Source organism: Scophthalmus maximus, chromosome 1, assembly GCF_022379125.1.
Source record: "Scophthalmus maximus strain ysfricsl-2021 chromosome 1, ASM2237912v1, whole genome shotgun sequence".
NCBI lineage: Eukaryota > Metazoa > Chordata > Actinopteri > Pleuronectiformes > Scophthalmidae > Scophthalmus > Scophthalmus maximus.
In genome coordinates this window covers 25489101-25513231 of record NC_061515.1, presented here as the reverse complement: position 1 = coordinate 25513231, position 24131 = coordinate 25489101, and the positions used below count along the sequence as shown (strand labels likewise).

The 24131-nt window shown below is 41.4% G+C and overlaps 3 protein-coding genes and 1 long non-coding RNA gene across 4 annotated transcripts in view; 3 read left to right on the top strand and 1 right to left on the bottom strand.

The window, feature by feature from the left end:
- Window positions 1–1008: 1008 nt before the first annotated feature.
- Window positions 1009–6138, bottom strand: mpdu1b (mannose-P-dolichol utilization defect 1b). The gene is made up of 7 exons (XM_035637291.2): window positions 5960–6138; window positions 4052–4117; window positions 3318–3450; window positions 3148–3233; window positions 2418–2536; window positions 1954–2064; window positions 1009–1434 (listed from the first exon to the last, which is right to left on the bottom strand). Exons 1-7 carry the CDS (start codon window positions 6090–6092, stop codon window positions 1300–1302), a joined length of 783 nt encoding a protein of 260 aa, XP_035493184.1. The 5' UTR covers window positions 6093–6138; the 3' UTR covers window positions 1009–1299.
- A 136-nt stretch (window positions 6139–6274) lies between these two features.
- On the top strand, window positions 6275–8840 carry LOC118312583. The gene is made up of 2 exons (XR_004794254.2): window positions 6275–7527; window positions 8549–8840. It is a non-coding gene; the product is annotated as an uncharacterized LOC118312583 (long non-coding RNA).
- A 2489-nt stretch (window positions 8841–11329) lies between these two features.
- Window positions 11330–22758, top strand: ap1s1 (adaptor related protein complex 1 subunit sigma 1). The gene is made up of 5 exons (XM_035629926.2): window positions 11330–11511; window positions 13606–13784; window positions 16547–16655; window positions 17475–17612; window positions 18550–22758. Exons 1-5 carry the CDS (start codon window positions 11509–11511, stop codon window positions 18595–18597), a joined length of 477 nt encoding a protein of 158 aa, XP_035485819.1. The 5' UTR covers window positions 11330–11508; the 3' UTR covers window positions 18598–22758.
- Window positions 18745–24131, top strand: part of peli3 (pellino E3 ubiquitin protein ligase family member 3) — a 53309-nt gene continuing 47922 nt past the window's right edge. The window contains exon 1 of the mRNA XM_047336616.1: window positions 18745–18842. The gene's annotated coding sequence lies outside the window, so the exon portion shown is untranslated. The remainder of the gene's footprint in view (window positions 18843–24131) is intronic.

Genomic DNA, 24131 nt, shown 5'->3' with positions numbered 1-24131 from the left:
TATGTTAATTGAATATTGAAATCCCTGTAGTTTCATACATTTCTTTGCCTGTTTTTTTAAGTTTATGGGCCACACAAAGATACCTCATTTATTTTTTAAAGCTGGAAAAGACACGTGTTTTTTTTTTAAAGTTATATAGGCAACACGGCATCATTGCATAGAATGTGTCATAGTGCAGATCACCAATCTGATGATAAATTATTATGTTCTATTACACCAATGTGAGCCATTTTGAATTTTGTGTTTACTGGTGTTATATAATTACCCCTTAATAAAGTCTGTGTTGATTAAGGGACACACAAATTCAGCTGAGGTGCTGTGCACACTGTGACAGAAGGGCCTGGCACGATCACCACTGGCAGTTTGTGTCTTTTCTAAGATGTTGGTCAGTGATGAAGGGACCAAGGCTTATGCTCTAAAGTCATTTACATGCCATGTGCTAAACATGAACATCTCTACTAAAGAGACGATGTACTTCACTGATGTTTCAGCAGTGCATTACTCCAAGTCTCTTAGCTTGGTGTAATACCCTGTACCCGGCTGATTCATAGAAAAGGGAGTTGTTTCAGGACAAACAAGTTCCGCACCGGCGGAGCACGAAATGTAGGAAGATCCAACGTGTTACATGTTGCCACTCACTACACCTAGCTCAGAGGACAGAGGACGCTGTGCAGGTTTAGGGAGGGACAGCATCAGCAATCAAATTCATTTACTATATATATTTAATTCAATAGAATATGTGTTTGTGTAAACTCACTTTAGATAATCCTGTGTGGATAGCAATATCACAGTTATGGTTAAATTAGTAAAAATGATCAGTTAAAAATATGTAACAATAAAACATTATACTCATAAGTGGAAATTGACACTGTATTGTACAAATCTGCTATGTGACTCTTTATGGAGCTGCTGTGGAATTATATTTACGTGAAATGCAACAAACAACAAATAAATCATTCTTTACATGCATCCAAGGTCAAACTGTTTAAAAAACCAGGCCAGTGCACAAACCGTTTCCAAACCTTTACTGCATCTAGAGGAATGTAATAACAGTGGGAGTCTGGACCCAGCAGCTCGGGCTAAAAAAACGGTTGGCTGTCAATCATAAAGCCAGTGGGCCTACACAAAACCAATAGAAAACAATAATATACATCTCCTTGGCATATTACATTTGACATCCCTGCTTCAGAGTCAAGTGTTTGTCCAGCAGATTCAATGAGCAGCACTTTCCAGGGGCTCTGTTCATGCACTTCACACGGTCGATTTGCTGTTTCGCGTTGTGAAGAAAAGAGAGTTGCTCTACTCTGTCTTCTTTCTCTTGTCTATCTTGTGCTCTGTGGAGCTGTTCCAGTAGTAGAGAACCTGCAGCGTGATGATGCCGTTACAGGCAGAGGAGATAACGTAGGTGAGGGCCATCAGAGAGTCTCCGGTTTCCTGTAGGATGACAACAATTTACTATCTGATTAATGAACACAAGCTAATGACAGTGACAGCATTTTCTAACATGCAAACTATCTGGATACTGGACCGGGTCACTGGTGCAGGGATCACAGTGAAGTTTAGAGACCCCTGATTTATCTGTTGGCTGATATTGGTAAAACAATTACACAGAATAAACAATGCAGAAAAGTTGTGCATTCATGTTTACAAATTACCTAAAAAGAACAATTCAAGTTCTACATATTTGGTTGTATTTGTGTTTTCCTTTCATTTATATTTATTTATAATGAAGTTTATGGTTTAACTGTAAAATATCAAGCCCCAATTAGATTTCTTTATCATAAGGATTTGATAACGGCCTCTTAGGAATGACTGACAATTTAATTTATATATATATCGACAGATATATCGGTAATGGGAAATCTTTTATGCCCTAATATTGGTATCACCATAAAAAATTTGTATCAGCAAGAAATTAGCTTCACATTTAAGAGTTACATTTTCTAGTCTGACCTGTAGAGAGGTGAAGATGCGAGCGAGGGATCCAGCAAACATCAGGAAGATGGAGATCGCAGACAGCTGACCAGTGTGTCCATTACTGAAGTTAGTGGCCGCCTGGATCAACTGAAACACACACCCACACCCACACACACACACACACACACACACACACACACACACACACACACACACACACACACACACAGTAAATGTTAGACCAAATAAATTTTTACAGCACGTCGACCACTCAAAGTTAATTTGAACCAAATGACAAGGGAACAACCTAATTCATTCTCTCAAGTCTCAAAAGTTACAAACACAAGAACACAGCGATAACAGACTGAACAGTGAACTGTCCGTGGATTTAACAAAAATTAGACTTGAGAGAATGAATGAGACTGATAATCAGTGATAATATGGGAAACATAAGCACGATATTGTTATACACCGGGTAGACTGGTGCTGTCATTGCCTACCCTGCCAATTATAATGGCTGGCATGTTCGAGGCCTGCATGGTGGTAACCACTGACATGGGGGTGACGGGAGACAGCAGGAGGATCAGCAGCCCAAAGTACACCACCACAAACAGGACACCTGCAAGAGAAAAAACTCTTATTTGCGGAGTCACAGTAGTTTCTCACTTTCATTTCAGAAAGTCAAAATGAACATGGTGAGGGTTGTAGCCCGGGCGTAAGAGATTCAACACGGCATATGTTGCATGCAGACTTTACTGAATTACAATTGGAGCAGGATCCAAACTAGAACAGACTCAGAACCCATCCATAGCGCACTCTCTTCTCCCTAACTTCAAATTTAATTAAATTCCATGTAACATTTTAAATCTAATAAATGAGTTACAGTTTCTTAATAAGTTGTCATCTTGTCTGGGATTGTAACTGTATTGTACCTGTGCTTTTGACAATATTAGTCATTGTTTCCATCGCCACAGCTCCTCAATAACCAAATATTGATATAAAGGATCTGAAAATTTCATACCGTGGACGATCATAATTCGCCATATGATCTGCTTTTCAGAGGAATCGTACAGATCGCCGGGAAGTTGCTGTCGTTGCATAAAACTTTTTTTGAGAAAAATCGTGATTCAGATCGTGGATTATGATTCTATCCCAAAAGATCGTGATATGATCTTTTGGCCACCCCTAATTGATATGAATATTGGTGTTGCCGAGTGTGCGTAGTCTTACCCCTGCCGGTTCTCCCTCCATAGTGCAGAATGAGGAAGCCAATGGTGACAGTCTGCAGCATGAGGAACAGAGCCTCGCCCCAGGCACTGAGGTAACATTCAGCAAATACTCAAAATAAGAAGCCAAATTTGAAGAGACTCGTCAGAATCAACATTTGAAGATATACCCACCTGAAGGGGAACTCTTTGGCGATACTGTACGCCATGGTTCCTGTGATGGCCAGCAGCTCTAACAGCACAGAGTTGAGGCTCAGCCCCTCAGCACTCTGTGCTCCCATCAGCTTCAAGATCTGTGGCAGCTTCACTGTGAGAGAACAGAGTGATTGTAAACCCCTCAGGATTTCATTTAACTGCAGCTACATATATAACAACTGTGTAACTTCTACCAAGGTTTTATGTAGTTTTTTGTACATTCTACATTTTTCTAAAAATATATATATTAAAGTTTGCACTGTGCAATAAAAATAGATGATGACAGTTTCACTTAAATTTGTCTTTCTAGTTGATCAAAACATTTTTTTTAATTCAAATGCCAATATATAAATGTGTCTTTCACATGCTTTTCTTGCTTTAGAAGAAAACCCTCAATAGTCTAAACTCTGATTTAAATCAGGAAAAAATGATAATGAATGTGAGCAGATATTCAATGTTGAATTTAACAAACAAACACTCTTTTTTTAGCAGGTTTCCTTCAGATGCTTCCTTTTAAAAAGGCAGCAGAATAGTTTCGTCACACTTTTGCTTTGAGAAATATCTGTGCGGAGATGAAAAGTTGCCACACCACACCACTGAATGTTCGTTTCCCATGTGCCATGCTGCTAGCTCACGTTGAACAGACATTGACAAAATGCAATTCAAATTCTAAACATCAGGTGAAAGGGGGGCAGAGATGAGGTGTGTTTTACCCATCACTGATCCCAGGATGATGCCGAACCCCAGGCCTTTGCTCAGGACAATCTTCAGACATGGCACTGGTACAAAACACACAAACAGACAGATTAGCCGGCTGTCGTAAATCACAACAAACTTCCCGCGCGCGCACGCACACACACACACACAAACGCAAATCTAAAGCAACAAGGGAGAAAAATAGAGGCACGTGATGTTGCCAGACTCTTAGCAAAGAACCAGAATAAGTTGCCCCGACTGTCGCCGTGTTGTGGCAGCCGGCTGAGACGATCTACTGGACCCATTCCAAAAGTTTGTGGAAGTTCCATTCATTTAAACAGTAAATGGACTGTACATATATATAGCTGCTTTTCTAGTTTTATCGAACACCAAAAATGCTTTACAGCACAAGCCACATTCACACACACACCTTCATACATCCGTTATTATTGTTAACAATGTCACTGCATCTATAAGTGTCAGTGTTATTATTGTATTATTAAGAATAAGACTGATAGAGCTTAAAGCCACGGTTAGACAACTGTTCTCTCTCTCCGCTCTCCCACATCTCCGTCCTCTCACCAACCGGTAACAGCAGATGTTCTGGTTCCGTTAGAGATTTCTTCCTGTTAAAAGGGAGTTTTTTCTAAGTGCTGCTCATTGTGGGAACTGTCTTGTTTCTCTGTAATATTGTGGGGTCTCGACCTCACTATGTAAAGTGCCTTGAGATAATGTGTGTTGTGATTTGGTGCTATACAAATAAAATTGAATGGAATTGAATACGGCACTGCTGTTAAGCACGCTTTTATCACATTCATACATTCCCGGCACATCCGTCAGAGGTAATTTAGGGTTAAGGGTGTTGTCCAAGGACACTTCTACATGTGGACTGGGAAAAATTGGGATTGAACCCCCAACCCTCTGGTTGAAGGACGACCCTCTCTATCTCCTGAGCCACAGAACAGTAGCTGTGATTAATATATTATAGGTGAGGTATGCACAGTAATATAAACAGACGATATATGGACAGATATGTACAGTATAGACAGTGGTAGTAATATGAATATATTATAGGTGAGGTATGTACAGTAATATAAATGGACTGATATGTTCAGTATAGACATTGGTAGTGATTAATATATTATTGGTGAGGTATGTAGAGTAATATAAATGGACAGATATGTTCAGTATAGACATTGGTAGTGATTAATATATTATAGGTGAGGTATGTAGAGTAATATAAATGGACTGATATGTTCAGTATAGACATTGGTAGTGATTAATATATTATTGGTGAGGTATGTAGAGTAATATAAATGGACTGATATGTTCAGTATAGACATTGGTAGTGATTAATATATTATTGGTGAGGTATGTAGAATAATATAAATGGACTGATATGTTCAGTATAGACATTGGTAGTGATTAATATATTATTGGTGAGGTATGTAGAGTAATATAAATGGACTGATATGTTCAGTATAGACATTGGTAGTGATTAATATATTATTGGTGAGGTATGTAGAGTAATATAAATGGACTGATATGTTCAGTATAGACATTGGTAGTGATTAATATATTATTGGTGAGGTATGTAGAGTAATATAAATGGACTGATATGTTCAGTATAGACATTGGTAGTGATTAATATATCATAGGTGAGGTATGTACAGTAATATAAATGGACAGATATGTTCAGTACAGACATTGGTAGTGATTCATATATTATAGGTGAGGTATGTACAGTAATCTAAACAGACAGATACCGTACATATAAACTGATCAGGCCTCGTTTCCTGAACTAAGTCGGTTGAATGTGGCGATCATGAGAAGCGCGCAGCCCGGAAGAAGCAGCCAGAGTCCATTGATCTGGTGGAACATGAGCGCGACGCAACGTCCCACACGGAGTCACTCTGAGGACTTACCGTCCAGGAAGTTGAAGTTGAGGAAGAACTCGTCGTAGCATGACTCCGGCATCAAGTACGTCAGGAGAAGCCCCTTGAGAGGGTCCATGCCGGATGACGCTCTGTCCAGCCGTTCATCCGCCATAGTCAACATTGGATGACGCTGACGATCACTCGCTTCTTCCTCTGCTTGTTGTCCTGCTTGTCGCTTTATTGCGGATGGCAACCAGTGGTTTAATGCGCACTAGCGCCACCTACCGTGTTGGAGTACAGGCCACTGAAACAGCACTTTTATGGTAAATGGTAATATGATTTTTATTTTGTTTTAACAACCACTCAAAGCACTTTACACTACAAGTCACATTCACGCTTTCACACACACACACACACACACACACACACACTCCCCTCACACGCTGACAACACAGTGGCAGGGGGGTTGAACCACCGACCTTCTGGTTAGTGGACGGCCTGCTCGCTTCTCTTTCAGATAATGGAACAACCCTTTCAACACACTGGTTAATAATCTTCAGCTCCAAACTTCCTGTTTTCTCCCTCTTTAATGTTTCTCATGAGAATTGACACGCTCATCTCGTAATCCTGTGGAATGTGTATTAAGTGTATTAAGTGCACACACACACACACACACACACACACACACACACACACACACACACACACACACACACACATATATAACCAACCAATCTCCAAATGGAGATTTCTATAGACTTGCTTTTATGTGATCTTCTTTTTATATTGTTTTTTATACAGATATGTGACCTGAAAACCGTATTATTGTTGGAATGCTGACTTCAATTGTCTGTGATTTGTATGTTTCTGTGAAAGCACTTTGTAAAACTACTTCTGAAAGGTGCTATATAAATACAATTATTATTATTATCGTTATGAATTAAAAACATAGAGCAGCATTAAATGTAAAGTGCTGATTCAGTAAAAATGTGTATACATGTGATAGAAAACAACAACATACAATGGGGTAAAAAGCAGCGTTATAGGAATGAAATAACTCCAGAAGAGGGCGGTAATGCAACGTAAAGGATGCAAGCTGCCCCTTAAAAGCCCGCGGCGAAGAAGAGCTTCTGCCACGGACGGGACAAGCGCAAATATCGTCTTGGAGAATTGGCGTAGTCACGTCAAAAACGGACGAAGTGATCTGGTTATTGGCCAACGAGAGACTTAGGATAACGGAAGTCATACGTATTTATGAAGTCGGCGGTCCAAAAATGATGCATGAGTCACGTGATGAATACATAACTGACGTTGCGCAAACATCACTGGCACGTATAGTCGACACCCCCCCGACACATGACGCTACTCTGCTCATTACCGACGCGTATTAGTAGTGACGTATGTGAAACGTGAGCCAGGGGGCGTGTCCTTTGGATGGCGCTAGTTCACGTTTGCAGCGGGGGTGCAGGGAACCAGGCATGCAGTCGACTCCGAGGCAAACGAGGAGTAGAGATGGCACTACGGAACTTGCTGACCGACTGCAACCAAACGTTTCGACATTGTGCGCCGTTAGCCACATCGGACCACGATGAGACGAGACGAGCGTCTTTGGCAAGGTAAGATAAATCACTTTTGTTCTATTTCACAGCCATGTCGGCTGAGCTCCTGCAGAGTTAGATAGGTTCTAGCTCATGAAACACCCGTGGCTTGATAATTACATGTGACTTAACCCGCCGTGCTGACTGCAGTGTCTACCCTGTTGAGCAAAGTCTCTATTATCATGTTGTATTTAGCTGGGTGACTCATTTTTATCCGTCAAATGCGCTACACAGGGCTTCGACTGAGCTATTTGTTTGGAGACCAAATGGACCTCCGACGTTCGGCCACTAGATGGCAGTATAAGACCACAAATTGCAGAGGGGTTCCTATATAAGGCAAAAACAATTCGATTTCTCTGGGAATATTTCAGTGGCTTGTCAATCTTCCTCCTTGTAGGAGAAATAGTTGGTGTATTAGGACTACTTGGTGAACCAGCTCTGTTTAAAGACGAAGGAAGTGGACTCAGGAGGCCAATGAGGCCCTGCAGGACTGCTCCGAGTCTACGGAGTGGGATGTGCTTTGTGAACACATGGGGAGGACATAAACAATATGACTGACTGCATAATAGAATACACCAAAGGACTTCTGAACAAGAAGATGTAAGAAAAGAAAAGGACAGACTACAGCTGAGGGGGGTGCAGCACGAGCTGAGGGAGAGTAAAGATGCCTACAGGAGGAAGCTGGAGGCTAGTTGTTGTTGCAGAGCAACGTGAGGGAAGTGTGACAGTGTTGAAGGCCATCACCGGGTTAGGGGTGAGAGACAGGCAGACATCAGGGAGATAGCAAACGAGCTAAACCTGTTTCTTTAACAGCCATATTTGTTTTTTCTTTAAAACTCTTTAAGATATTGTCACAGCATAAACAATCCAACCATTACGTGTATCTCTTGACAAGCTGCAGCTGCGGTCAGGATGTGCATGTCGCAGTCTTCTCATCTTTAGGCAGTGGATGTCCTTTAGAAAGAATATCACAAATCAACATTACTGTGTTGTTGCATGTGTTGAATTTCTTTATTCATTCATTTCTTCTTTTCTTCAGCGGGCAGCAGCATGATCCAGAGCAGGAGCTGAATCACAGTCACCATATTGTGAAGTAAGTGTTGAACCGACCAGCCCTGAACCGGTGACCAGCAGCAGTCCTTTCCACGACCATTCAGCTTTGCCACACGCAGGAAAAGAATCTTAGCACCCCCCATCACAGAAATCCCGTTCCCCTCTATCTAATTGACTCTCTGCCTATTTTAATTCGTTGATCATCCTCCAGCTTCAGCCTTGTTTTAGCTCAATTTAATGATTAGGAACTATACAATAAAGATATTTCTTATACAACATCAACTGTGGTCTTTTGCCGATCTCTCCACACTGGTTGGTCAATTCTGAACTTTGTATATAAGTGCTTATTAAAAGATTCGCCTACTCAACCGTTTAAGTTTAAAGATAACCAATGTAATATGCAATAAAAGTACGGCATCAGTATTTACGTACGTACGTACGTACGTACGTACGTACGTGCGTGTGTGTGTGTGCGTGTGTGTGTGTGTGTGTGTGTGTGTGTGTGTGTGTGTGTGTGTGTGTGTGTGTGTGTGTGTGTGTGTGTGTGTGTGTGTGTGTGTGTGTGTGTGTGTGTGTGTGTGTGTGTGTGTGTGTGTGTGTGTGTGTGTGTGTGTGTGGCTGGTATGACAGGAATCTTTGGGGCTTGTACTCATGGGAGAGCTGCTATATATATATACACACAACAGCGTAGAAGATGAAGCTGGCCACCACCGAGTGATCAAACATTTGCAGCATGGTTCTGCACTCTTTGAAAGTCTGAGTCTCCTGAGAATACAGGCAGCTCTGACCCTTCTTATACAGGCAGCTGTGTTTTTTGTCCAGTCCAACTTGTTGACTATGTGGATGTCCAGATACTTGGACTCATCTACAGTGTCAACATCTGTACCCTTGATGCAGACTGAGTTGAGACGTGTCCCCTTCTTCCTGAACTCCACCACGTACTCCTTGGTCTTTGTGAAATTGAGTTGCAGGTAGTTTCATCCTCACCACTCCACAAAACTGTCCACCTTACCCCTGTACTCCAACTCCTGTCCCCTGCTGAACAGTCCACAATAGCAGAACCATCTGAAATCGTCTGCAGGTGGAAGGACTGTGAGGTTCAGAGAGTGAACAGGAAGGGAGATAGGACCATCCCCTGAGGTGTCCCTCAACGGCTTACTAATGTGTCTTTTCAAGTTTATGGGAGTATGTCATTTTTCAGCTTTGATGGAGTTCTTCAGCTCATATCAGGCCTTATTATACCATTCATATTTTGACAATATGTGCCTCAAAAAAGGCTGAAAAGTTGGTGTGACAATTTTTTTTTTTGGAGCAATATTAGATGGCAATGTAACTGCCAAAAGAAGATATTGTGAAACACTAAACAGATGTAAAGATGTCAGATGTTCTTGCAGGTCTTGAAGTGTTTGACTAACTTTCCAAAAGGCAAACTTCTATGCAATCCAGTGAGGAAACAAGGCAGATGTAAAATAAAAGAAATAGGCAATTTATTCTCCATAATATGAACAGTTACAAAATGAAACAAACCGTTTCTGTCTTGATCAACTTGTTCATAAAATAAAACATGTCCATATGGCAACACTACAATCAGCTGCGCTTTACAAAAGCAAGATTCATTTGTGGCAGTAGGACTAATTAACCATCTCGAACTGCTAGATCATGACAAATGACGTCTTATGACATCAATATAATATGTAACTGAATTTTACAGATCAAAATTAAAGACTGAATCACTCTACTACTAAATTACCCAAATAAGGCAGAACATTTACATTCATTTCTCTATGGCTATAACAATGATTATCGTGACCAAAATTTTCAGGGTTATCAGTATTATCACGCTATTGTTAAAATATGATGAAAATGTTTTCAAAAAGTACTGAATAAACTGAAATCATTTCACCAAGTTTTGTACTTAAATAATGTATTTATTATATTATTATATAAAATATATCCTTCAAAAAGTAATAAGATGCTGCTGGAGTGTCTGTCACTGTAGATGAGCACGAGGAACCAGGAGGATTTCTTGGTTGGCCTGCTGCAGCCCATTCTGTAAACAAGGGAATAGAAAATGTTATTTTTTATTATTATTATTATTATCAGTACTGTTATTTTTGAGACAACTTTATGTCCTCCATGTTGACTTCTCAATATTTAGGATGACTGATACAAATAATGAATCTGTTATGTATTGAGGTTGAGAATATTTTAGACAACATTTCTCCATAAAAGCTTAAATGTTGAGTAGAATACTTCTGTCTGTCACAATTTAATTAGTATGAAACCGCTGTATGAGAACCGGGAAACAGGGACCATAGAAAGAGCAATGACAAGTTTTCAGCAATGACAAGTTTTTAGCAATGACAAGTGCGCTATAAATAAAATATATTATAAGTATTATTATTATAGAATATTGGACAACATTCTTCTGATTTTTTCTGTTAAAAATCATTAAAATTTTAAAATACTCTCGTAATGTCACGTGTGCCATGCCTTGATGTGGATGTGCAGTGACACCTAGAGGAAGGACTAGTAACAGCAGCAGAAAAAAAAACCCTATTAGAAAAGAGTAGAACGGTCCATTGAAAAATGCGTGTCGAGACGTCAAAAAATGACGTCTTAACACGGCAAAAACTGCCGTGTCGAGACGCATTTTCTAAGACGATATTTGCGTTTTTGGCCTTCCTCACCTGAGCGGCGAAGCTGGGCGAGACATGTGCTTCGGTGTGCGCATGCTCGTCAGAGGCGGAACTGCTCGAGTGCAGCCGGGGGAGTCCTCCTCGGTCGTGTAGTGTATCGGGCACAGACATGGAGCGTCGTCGTTAGCTGCAGGGGGGGGGTGTTTGTCTCCGTTGGACCGGACCGGACAGTACAGGAGACGAGGTCCGTCTGTGACGTCGCAGCAGCTCCAAAAAAAAGAGAAGAAAAAAGAAAGAACCCGACGACATGGTGAGTTCCTCGCTTCGGAAAGGCGGGCGGCGAGCTGCCGAGCTAACGCTAGCAAGGTGTACGGTTTCAGGAAGTGTCCCACCTGCGCTGCCTCTCACCTGCCCTCGGGCGGCGTGGCCCGTGAGCTAACAGGCCGTGTGGTGCGAGAGCGGTCGGACCGTGGCCGGTATGCCCGACACAGGACGGCGACGCTCGCGCCGACCACGGCGGACTTCCGGTGGCAGAAGGTGTGACGAGCCGCCGAGCTCCCCCCGGGCTCTGCCTCGGCTGTCGCCCGGGTGTCAGCAGTTGAAGGTGACAAGGTGACTGTAAATCCAGCTGCCAACGTCCACCAATGAACTGACTGACGTGATCTCTTGCGTTGTCGAATAAAACGTGTCGATCTGCCCCATCTCCCCTTGATGATTGACGTCTCCACACGTACGAGTACAGTGCCACCCGGTCCGACGCCGGCCCATGTGGCCATATGGTTGATGGACAGTGGCTTCAGACCCCCGTCCATTTGTTTTTAAACATCATTGTTAGATTGTCAAATTCTGCTCTGTTGCCCACAATGACAAAGTGAGCACACTTTTATTAGAAACTGTATGTATGATGTGAATACATTGAAATCAATGGAGTTGGTCCTGTTGGCCTGCATCTGCACAGACCTTGCGGGCAGGGATGCGTGTTTGTCCATGTCAAAACAGTAGGACAACGGTACACATTTGTGCCTTGATCCTTTTTTAAATTTTCAGAATTTGTGCCAAGGTTGGTCAAGTCGACCCGAAGGTCGGCGGCTCGATCCCGGCTTCCCCCAGTCTGCATGGCGATGTGTCCTTGGGCAAGAAACTTAACATCACATTACATTCATTTAGCGGACGCTTTTGTCCAAAGCGACTTACAATAAGTGCATTCCACCATGAGGACATTACTCCAAAATAAGTACATAAACATTCATCAAATAGGCAAAAACCACTTCAAGTGGCGTTTATGTGTATGAATGTGTGTGAATGGGTGAATGGGACTTGTGCGTTGAGTGGTCAATAAGACTAGATATACAGGATATAGACTATATAAACACAGTCCATTTTGCCACTCTTTTTTTATCTGCTAGGTTAATAACCCGGCACAACAACAGGCGGTTAGGTCTGCTTGGGCCTGAACCTGCGCCCAGAGGGCAGTGAAGTGAAGGAGCGTGTGTGCGTGTGTGTGTGTGTGTGTGTGTGTGTATTTGCAGAGTGTGTGTATTTGCAGAGTGTGTGTGAGTTTGGCTTATGACTGAGAGCATGTTGAACAAACAGGCGGAGCAGCAGAGCCGTTTACAGATGGGTGATGGTCTCAGAGGACTCTTTTGAATTCCCCTCGTGCTGATCGCAGCTGAGTTTATGGTGGTGTGAATCTGAGCTATTTGAAGCTGTTGGGTTATTGATGAGGATGGAGTGCCTGAGTGAAGGGGGGTGTGTGTGTTCCTGACTTTGAGAGGAAGGTGGTAATACTCACACAAGGTGAAGTGTTGTTGTGTCCAGGACAGAATAGTTAGAAGACTGAGAATTGCATTGTCGCCAGAGTATTTGCAGGCAAGTTCTGTTTGGCCATTTTAGATAGATTATTATTTAATGTCTGATGTGCAAGGAATTGAGAAAGTTTGGTTATTAGCATAATTAATAATTATCAAAGATAATGGCATTTTTTCACCATTGTATAAATTGTATTGCCTCAATGTGCATTTTACTTATTTGTCTTGATTTTCAAGGAAAAACCTCAATTACAAAATTACAATTTATAAATATTTATATAACACCGAACTTCTTTTTTTTTTACATTCCAGAAGACATTTTGTTGCATTAAATCATTCCAGCTCAGTTATTTGCAATATTACCTACAGTGATCCAATACAAACAGAGCTATTCATCATCAACATTACTAACATTAACAACTAAAATGATTGGATATGATCTATGTAAGAGAAGGAATCTATCTATATATGTTGATCACGTATTCTAATGTACTGGCAGATGCATCAATATAGAATGTATATTAAAGCTGTATAATCAATCCTGTCCTTATTCTTTGCCTTATTTTCTGATTGTGTCTATCCCTGTCTGTCTGTAGATGCGGTTCATGCTGCTGTTCAGCCGGCAGGGGAAGCTGCGGCTTCAGAAGTGGTACACAGCCACAGCCGAGCGTGACAAGAAGAAGATGGTCAGGGAACTTATGCAGACGGTGCTCGCCCGCAAACCAAAGATGTGCAGCTTCCTAGAATGGAGGGACCTCAAGATTGTCTATAAAAGGTAAAAATGCTCATTCATAAACTCTCACTGTCCTCAGTCCTGCTTGGTCGCTGAAGTGTCAGAAGTGTCCACATCAGGGATTCTTTGATGAGGTCGTATTTTTTTTTTACAGCTTCTTCACTTCATCGAGTGTAAATAGACACGGCCCTTTGGAGAGCTAATTAACCAGACAACAACAAAAAGTCTCCTTTTTATGTTTGATAACCAAAAACAACATAACCAACAAGTCGGTAAATCCCCAGCTTCCAGCTGCCCGCATACACACTAGCGCAGAGCCCGGTTAGGTAGGCTACTGGTGTGCATGTTTCTGACCAAACTTTCAGAAACAGACTCCATGAGAGCTTGTAAGTCCTTTAGTGGGACGTGTGCTCACAGCCCAGCACCATGCAGCTCGATTGGCATTCGCAAGAGAACACCAGAGGTGGCAGGTGCTCAGTTCTGTTCACAGATGAAAGCAGGTTCACACTGACCACGTGACAGGCATGGAAGAATCTTGAGATGCCATGATGAACGTTATGTTGCACAGACCTCCATGTCATATCCGGAACCCTGACCGTTGTTCGGTTCCGGGATGAAATCCTCAGAGCAGTTGTCAACCCTACGCTGGTGCAGTGGGCTCTGGGCCTGCGCTCTTGTTCCCCTGTCCTTAAATCAAATTGAGCACCTATGGGATGTTATGTATCGGTACATCCGACGTCGCCAAGTACCTCCTCAGACTGTCCAGGAGCTCACTGCAGCCCTGATCCAGGTCTGGGAGGAGATCCCCCAGGACACCATCCGCTGACTCATCAGGAGCATGGCCAGACATTGTCAGGGGTGTTTACAGGCATGTGGGGGCCATACACTGAGTCGCATTATGAGTTGCCATGATAAAATTCAAGCAAGTTGGATCAGCCTCTGATTCAAAAATGTTACTTTGTTTTTTGGTGTGACATTGAATCCAGCCCTCAGTGGGTAGATGATTTTGAGTTCCATTGACTGGTGTTACGTCACTTTGTTCTCAACAAATTATACAATGTAAATCAGTTTCAACTTGAATAACTATCATCAAGATCTGATGTGTGATTGAAATGTTTCTTTCAACGTAAAAATCCATACCAGTCCGGCTCTATTTGATTTTGGAAAGCAGCAGATTCTCTGGTTTTATTGTGCCCATTCTGTACAAATGCAAGTTTGTCTCCCACAGACCAAAGAAAGTTCTCATCTATTTGTATGTGGGCTGACCAACATTAAATTGTAGGTGGGTGGACAGGGTGAAACCCTGTGTTACGTTCTCATTAATCGAACTACACCACACACACACACACACACACACACACACACACACACACACACACACACACACACACACACACACACACACACACACACACACACACACACACACACACACACACACACACACACACACACACACACACACACACACACACACACAGAGGTAAGTGTGAGTCATAGCTCAGTACTGTGAGCAGAATGCAGAGGTGGACCACACAAAACCTATCAGAGCCTATCGGCGTGTGGATGAGTGGGTGGGTGATGTGTTGAGGGATTTCCTGCAGTGGAAATGGACTGAGGGAACACTGCACTTGTTGTAGAAGCTCTGCTGTTCAGCAGAAATCTCCCATTTGTCTTTTCTTGCAAGCCTTGCAGTTTTTTTTAATTAAATCTGGCATTCCGTCTACAGTTGTGCATTCTATATTTCCTTGTTCTCAAACGTAATAGTTTGCGGAATTTCTTGTACATTATAATAAAATAAAGTATTATTGGATTTTGGACTGTTGGTTAGACATGAAGGAGCTATTTTATATTTCTGTTTTATAGACCAAACAGTTATCTAAGAATGTGTATTTTCTATATGAATGAGAAGAAAAAAATAAATGTCCCTAGTTGCAGCCCTAATTGACATTTAAATATTTTAACCAAACAGCATATTTTTTTCAAAAGCAAACAATGCATGAAGAGATCTCGGATGATCTCAGATCATTCTACCCCCGATTGTTGTTATTAAGACTGGTGTGCTGCAGAAGATGTCTGTCCTGTCAGTTCATTTGTTTGGTGCAGAATGAGACCACCAGAAAAGGTTGTGCTGCTCTATATTTGTGGTAACATGGCAACATGGACAAACCACAGAATTTTATGACGGGAGATGTTTGAATCCTGCTGGAAATCAGAAGCTGAACAAATAAATCCATCTGTTGATTGTCAGAACTGTAAATTAAATGATTTATATGATGATTTATGTAATTAATATATAGCCATGGCTTTACCAAAACTGTCTGTCCATCCGTGAACAGGAAACAAAACCACGTCAACTGATATTTATAAGATGTGATAATCTATGTTGTGATTCATTTTACACAAATAAAATTCATTGTTCCTTGGGTAACTGCTGGAAAATGCCCTCTCTTTAAGTGATTAAAAAAACTGCTGGATTTGTGCCTTTGTCGGATTTGTGCCAGAATTTAATGGGTTCTTTCTTGGCTCGTGTTGCATCCTTCCTCCAAGTTTCATGGAAATCTATTCTGTAGTTTTTGTCATGAAACAAACTAAGCAACCAACCAACAAACAGACAGGGGATAAAATACATACCAAGTTCTCAGTCAAACACGCACCCCACTCCTACATCTGGTTGCAAACAAAACAAGATGATGCTGGTCAACAACTGCAAATCACAAACCAACTCTGTTTTCAAAAAGAGTAGCTCATATGTGTTAATTTATTGATGTACTGTTACTGTTTTTGTATGTGTGTTCGTGTAGGTACGCCAGCCTGTACTTCTGTTGTGCAATTGAAGAGCACGACAATGAGCTGATCACACTGGAAGTCATCCATCGCTTCGTAGAGCTGCTCGATAAATACTTTGGCAGTGTAAGTGATGCATCTCAACACGTCTCTGTTTTCCCGGTCTCAGTGCATGCCCTTATTGGTCCATCCAATCTCTCGGACCTGAGACCCAACCAGGAAATTGTCCAGGTTTGGGGCCATGTTTCCTACGGTCAAATGAGTCCAGGTGCGGTCCTGCTTCTGTTTAACATTATGAGTAATACCTGAGTGGATCTGGGAAGACCCGGCCGTGATCAGCACTGATCATGTTGGACTTGCTGTGTGTGTTTGTGAGGAAACTAAAATGACATGGAATAGGTTTCATAGTTCAAATGGCGAGGAGTCAAAGATATTTTTATTGTTCCGGATGCAACAAAGCTCATTTTAAATGAGTTGTTTGTCATCTGTCCCTGTGACAGCAAGTGGACTTTCAACCAGAAATAATAAGTGGATTAAGCCGCCGCTATTTCATTCAGCAGGAAGGGTTAGAAACCTCTATGTATTTTAACAACTTTATTGGTGAGGTGGATGGATTATGTACATTTCGCTCAGGGGAGAAGGCAAATAACTGTATTAGATGTTTCACAACTTGTAAATTAATCTTAAATTGTTAAAAGCAATTGGCTGTGGAAATGTTGCAGATTGGGTCTGTGTCCCAGGTTCAGGGCCAACATTTCTCTGTTCCGCATGGATGGAAGTAATTGACTAATGTGGTTCAATTCCTGGTAGTATATTTCCAGTTTTTTGGGGGTTTGTGCTTGAGTTTCTGCACCTGGGAAGACCTCTGTTTCATATTGTTAAATAGGGGTTACATGTGAGTCTGTGAAGACTTCCCCTGCTGACGGCTCGTCTTTGTTTGTGCAGGTGTGTGAGCTGGACATCATCTTCAACTTTGAGAAGGCGTACTTCATTCTAGACGAATTCCTGATGGGAGGAGAGATCCAGGACACGTCTAAGAAAAGTGTTCTTAAAGCCATCGAACAAGCAGACCTACTGCAGGAGGTAACCTTGGCTTAAGGGTTTTATCCACCACCTACTTAAGAAGGGTTGGGGTCTGTCAGTTTGCAGCTCATCACAAAAAAGGAACCTATTTCCGTGAAATCATATACATAGTAATTCCAGGCGGTGTTCTTATCTCTCGCAGGATTAGGCCAGAGTTCAACCAAATCGTGAAAGCAGGCTTATATTTCTCCTGTTGCAGCTTCCCTTCACTGACTGCCTTTTGTGTTTTTGAATTGATTTTAAAATATTGCCTTTGACTTTCAAGGCCCTGCATGGTGTACCAGACGCGAAAGGCTGCTACTAATGATACATTTTTTTAATAGATTCATATATTGATTATTTTCTGCTTTGCAACTTGCTGAGACACAAAAAGAGAGTGATATAGTTTGACATGAAATCTATGATTGGAGGAAACATTTCAAACCTTTATTTAATGATATTGTTCATCCCAGTGGATGTAGATTCTATAGATTCACATCTGTATCTTCCACATTTAACCAACACACACTCTCTAGCACACACGCACACACACACACACACACACACACACACACAAACACACACACTTGATGCTGGAACGTACTCCTTCTTTCTGATTGCAGCACAGAAGAAAGACACGCACAGTTTTAACTTCTTTATGTTTGCACTGGTAGTTCATATTTGCACTTTTTTTCAAGCGCACATTGGCCATGTATTACTACACCAACTCGCACCGGTGCAGAGAATCAGCGTATCACTCCGCAAATCAGCTGTTCAACTCCGCGGCTCTGATGGTTTCAGCATTGCATAATATTATAATGTCACAGTTGAAACGGGACAGATGTAGTGGTTCCGGTCTGTACCTCTGAGACCTAGTATAATGTTGACTGAATTGCAAAGTATAATGACATAATTATAACCAAGTCTTTCATTTGGATATGTCTGTGTTTCTCTGCAGGAGGATGAGTCGCCCAGGAGTGTGTTGGAGGAGATGGGCTTGGCGTAATACACAGCAGTGTTGTGAGAGACTATAGGTACGAAGGTAGAGGGCTGGATGACGGGGGATGGGACAGAATCTGGAATTGAACATTCTTGGACACGACGTGTTGGCTCTTTATATCTGTGGCTCTGGGAAGGACGTACAATCTTAAACTGGGGGAAGAGACTCGGTTAAGAGTGGAAGACCGTCACGTTGACAGGCCCTTAAGCTGTGTGTGTGTGTGTGTGTGTGTGTGTGTGTGTGTGTGTGTGTCCGTGTGTGTCCGGTGGGGGGAGGGGATTTGGGGGGGTTAAGAAAAAAGTTACTGGGCATCACTAAAGCGGCAAGTGCGATGTTATTCTATGTTTTTCCTATTTTCAACAATTCTCACGAAAAGATCGAACCTAGAAATGTGTTAGTTCCTCAACATTTTGACTTGCCTGCCACAAACCCACTGGTCCCTATTGAAGAGGAAAATTTATGATCACTGCTCACAAAATGTATATATTTTTAAAAAGGTTTAGATACTTCCTGAAAACTTAATTGGTTTTGACGTGCACATGAGAGTTATTGAAAGTCAGAAAAATCTGGAATGTCAAGACATTTAAAGCGAAATTACACATTCCTCTTCTCACATTATTTGCCATTATTCCGGCTGTTATGATGATGTGATGATGTTCAACAAGACATGCAACTACAAACACTACCTGTTCATGTTGTCAACATCAGGTCATTCAGGAGCACCATTCTCACACATATTATTCAAATCATTATGTACTTCAAGTTTTGTCTGTCGTGTAAGTGTGCTGATTTTATTTTTGTTGTTTTATCCATAGTTCCTATCAACTGCTGTAACATCGCTTGCACAGGGCAAAGTAAACGATTAAATATTTTTTGAACTGCCAATTTAGCAGTGAAACCAACAGCGAGTGCATCACTGATGTACAGATGTATGTTACGGTAATCCACAGGGTTGTAAATGTGCATGAGCAAATGATCACCATTAGTGTGATCAGTCAAATGAGAAGCAGGAAGTAGCTGTGAGGGAGGAAGTGGATATTTCCAGAAGACCGTTTTGGTGATAGCGTGAACATTCACCTCCATCCTCTTGTAATGATTTACTGTAGATTTTACAGTGGATCATAAAGATCTCAGACCGCAGCAATGGAGATGTGAGTGAAACAGAATCATAACTGACAGGACTGAGGGCCGTTGCTGTGTTGCCCCGCTCTCTAGTTCTTTTACTATTTAATCCGGAGGTGTTGTCAGCAACATCACTGTCATTATATAATTACGTTTATTTGAACTACATTTGATGTTCCCAAGAATTTCTGTTAAGCGTTCTCATGAAGGCGGAGTTAAAGCGTTTGAAACGTACTCGTCTATTTGTGACATCGGACCTCAAACACCGGGCCTGGGTGGTGGACTGCTTGGTGGAATCGTGAAAAACTGAACCAAAGACATTGGAGCCTGTTTTACATATGAGCAATTTGTATGTATAGTAAGTGGACTGATGTACCAGATGATTTTGGAAATAACAAGTCTGTCTTATGCAATTTTTACAAAGTGCAGCCGAGAATCACATTCCACTAAGTTTTCCTCCAGGCAGAATCGGAAGGAGCAGGGCTCAGTGTTCTGCTCATTCTGCATCACGTGAGGACTTGATGCTCTCAGGCGTATCTCATGGTCCCATACATATTTTTTTTAAACTATTAAATGTTATTTTGCGGGTTGTTAATGGTGTTGGTAATCTAAGTTTGATATGTTTGTGAAGTGCAGGATGAGCTCCCCACTGTTAGACTAATGGAACAAAAGGAAAACAGCGGGGTCAGATAGAAATGCTCTTCCTGGAACAAGTTCCCCTGGAAAAACTCAATCATCAAGTCGTTGTCTTCATGTTGACTCATCAAATGAAATGAGTCAACATGGATAAGAAAAATCCCAACTGACTCTTAAGCCAGTGATCATGCAGCGTTGACACTGTGACATCTGTCATAAAAATAATTAATCATGTAACGTTAAGTAAATACTATCATTGCTCATTTTACACAACTGTAAAAGTCAAGAAAGGTTTGGAATGAAAATACTTTTCGGCTATGTCAATAGTGGCTATTCCTTTCTCTGGTTTTTTGTTATATTTCCCAACCTTTAGTAATTTTATGTTTTTCATTATACCTGGATATCATTTCTACAACACACTCCATGGTGCTCCTTTTCATTTCTTCATTTTCATAGGGTTTTGGGTTTTTTTGCTTGTCAGAACCTCTGTTGTTCTGTGATAATTGGAAGACGGCTGATAGATTTGGATGTTTGATAAGTGAATGACTGTTTTTCATTCTCTCTGGGGTGTCGCCGTCCCGCTTAGAAAGTTGCTTCATTGCAACCATAATGAAATAAGGACTCGTGGAAATTGAAAATGTTCGGATGTTGACATTAATCCTGAAGCTTTGTGCACAGTGTGAGTGGCTTGGTTGACGGGTCTGTATCGCTGTAGTGGTCAGTTCAATTCAATCACAACTTAACAATATATCTCAAGGCACCAGAGAGCGAGTCTAAATTCCAAGAGGAGATGCGTTAAGAGGCGAGTGTAGGAATAACCATGAAGATTATAATGGTTGGAGTTTGTATGTCAGAATATGAGTTCAGCAACATTCACCTGTTGCCACGTTCACCAGGGAAGCTTTTTTTTGGGGGGGAAGTGAAAAATTTCAGATACCGCTATATTATACATTCAGATTTTAATGAATTCTCCATTTGCACTTCGTCAAAAGCACGTCATGTTGAAAATCAACTTAATACATTCCATTGCGCTAGGGATGAGGCTCCATAATGACAGATATTCTGAACAGTGGGGAGCCTGCCTCTCACTTTGGTTCACAGCAAAGTTGGAAAATCATTTAATATGCAAACCTAACTTGTTATTTTGCATATAAAAGTACTCTAACACACTGAGGGTATGGTTTTATACTTGGTAACATTTACATTTAGGTAAGTCTGTGGTTTAGGGTGCGACATGCACGCTGTTCCAACCCACGTCACAAGAGACGGTTGGTCCAGCCTATGAGACAATAATAAGATAGTATAAAGTAAACAGGAGTCAAAACTAAACAAAGTAGAAACCTCCTCCGAGCCTACAGCTGATCTAAGGATGTGTTCTCCACACACCGTTATCATTTTATCGTCTTAACACATATTACACCTGCTCATGGAAACTGAAGCGTGTTGTTGCTTTGGTCATGACTTCATGTGACCCTCTGACTGAACTGAACTGCTCAGTGAATATGGCCTGTTACTGCAACGCAGTGTGGAAACAACTACATCCTGACATGACCTTTGACCTCCCATGTCAACTATGAAAAGGATGGAGGTCATTGGACTTTCAGCCTGAACCTGTCTGCCGATTGGACCGATGACGTTGCAGGGCTCTTGTCAACGACACAACTGAGTCCGGTTCTGTCAGAGATTTCTTCCTGTTAAAAGGGAGTTTTTTCTCTCTCCACCGTCGCCAAGTGCTCATAGTGGGATTTGTTGGATTTTCCCTATAATATTGTAATATTGACCTCACTATGTAAAGTGCCTTGAGACAATGTATGTTGTAATATGGCGCTATACAAATAACATTGAATTGAATTGAATTTTGACTATGATCTCCCACTTGGAACACATTTTCTTCCTGTGGCCCTGAAGGCCATCTTAAAGTAGACCTGTTTCTCCTCATTCTCTCTCCCACAATCTTAGTTTTTCTGTCTTTTTTTGGTTACGACAACTCTGGCCCGATAAGGTGATTGTGGTTCGATGGATTGTTTCACAAAGTTCCCAAAAAAGCATTGGGACAGAACCCTTTGACTCTCACATGCTGTTCCACATTCTGACAAGCACTTTGTTTGAAGCCTATGTTACCTTGATCCTCGTCACTTCCTTCGGTTCATTTTAGCCGACTAAGGTCGTATCAGTAATCTCTTATGCAACGACTTGCGATGAATGTTGTCAATGTCCTGTTCTGAAATGAATTCATGTCAAACCAGAGTCTTTGATTTATAATACCTTGTTCAAAGTTGTTTGGTTCTTTCGAGGAAGACGAGACGCTGTATGGTGCAGAGCCGTAATGGGGCCCTTGTGTAGGAAAGCTAAAGGGACTGTGTGAATGTAATTTTATAAAAGGAATAAAACATTTTAAGCTAAATTAAACCATGTGTTCCTTGAGTTTTGTTACTACCGGTGAAATCTGCATATATACACCAGTTCTCTCCAAATTATTCCCAGTAAATCAAATGAAATCAATAAGGCTCCTTTTTTTACACAATGCAGTTTGTTGTTTCCCCAAATATAATTCACAAACTCAGACCTGCGATGGAATTTTGATTGTGTTGAAAACATAACTTGACAGGCTGTTGACAGAGTTGCTAAACCCACTCCTGCAATGTTAAAATGATAAAAAAAATCAAGAATACCTGGCCCTGCACCAAAATGTAATGGGTTCTTTCTTGGTCCATGGCCCATCCTTCCATGATGTTTCGTGGAAAATCCTTCCTGTAGTTTTTGTGTTATCCTGCCGACAAACAAAAGGACGGGGGCAAAAACATAACCTCCCTGGCGGGGGTACCTGTACATTATACATTATGAATAAATAATCTTCTCCTGCCAGAGACACGTGTTCGGAAAACACCGAATGAGCTAAAGTGAAGGACAGAAGAGAATTAAATGAATTTGACTCTCCACCTCGTTCACGTCACATTATTCTCTCTGTATCCTATTGTCCCAGAGGTAGTGGTAGTCCAACACATCTTATCTGATCTTATTCACTTTTAGCTTTGGCTACATTTCTTTTGCCCATGTTTGTATGCATGCATTGAGCCCTGACAAGTCACATTACCTCATCCACCTCCAAATTACTTTTTTCACTTCACTTTTAGTTATTGTTCAATATTTGTTTATAAAAAAAAACGACATCTGCCATCCTTGGATGAAGGGTTTGAAATAGTTTTTTGTATTCTAACAGTCTGTCAATATATAAGGTGGTGGTCCACTAGCCAGAAGGACGGTGATTCGATCCCTGCTTCCTTCGGTCCGAGTGCCGAGGTGTCCTTGAGCAACGAACTTAACTTGTGCCGACAGTGTATGAATATGACAGAAAAAGGCCTGTATATAGCAGTGCTGTATGAATGTGTGTGTGAGGTGGATGTGACGCTGCGGGTGCTCAATGAGACTAGAAAAGCTCTGCATAAATACAGTCCGTTTACCATATGTCCATAAAGTGAAGTGAACCAAAGGCAATTTCATATTGGCCCTTTTAGTAATGTAATGCAATGTAACTAATATCAATATCAATAGCTTTTTATTGTTCACAGCACTTGTCTATGCACATAGTGGCTGTTAAGGCTCTTTAATTATATCTAAATTCATTTTAAACATGGACATACCAAGTAGTCAGCTGTCCAATAAATATAGTGGAGTTAAAAGTACAGCATTTCTTGTGGAGTAAATGTAAATTGCCCCGATGTAAGACTGGAGGTTTCGCACAGATCTCTTCTTCTATCCTCGCCTGTTCTCTCAACGTCCAC

Excerpts from the sequence above, each read along its gene's own strand:
- mpdu1b (XM_035637291.2), bottom strand. The coding sequence starts at position 6,092 with ATGTTGACTATGGCGGATGAACGGCTGGACAGAGCGTCATCCGGCATG. Across the intron at positions 3,451-4,051 it reads CATCCTGGGATCAGTGATGG|TGAAGCTGCCACAGATCTTG; the intron begins GTAAAACACACC and ends GTTCTCTCACAG. Across the intron at positions 2,065-2,417 it reads CAGCCATTATAATTGGCAGG|TTGATCCAGGCGGCCACTAA; the intron begins GTAGGCAATGAC and ends TGTGTGTTTCAG.
- ap1s1 (XM_035629926.2), top strand. Across the intron at positions 13,785-16,546 it reads CTCAAGATTGTCTATAAAAG|GTACGCCAGCCTGTACTTCT; the intron begins GTAAAAATGCTC and ends GTGTTCGTGTAG. Across the intron at positions 17,613-18,549 it reads AAGCAGACCTACTGCAGGAG|GAGGATGAGTCGCCCAGGAG; the intron begins GTAACCTTGGCT and ends GTTTCTCTGCAG.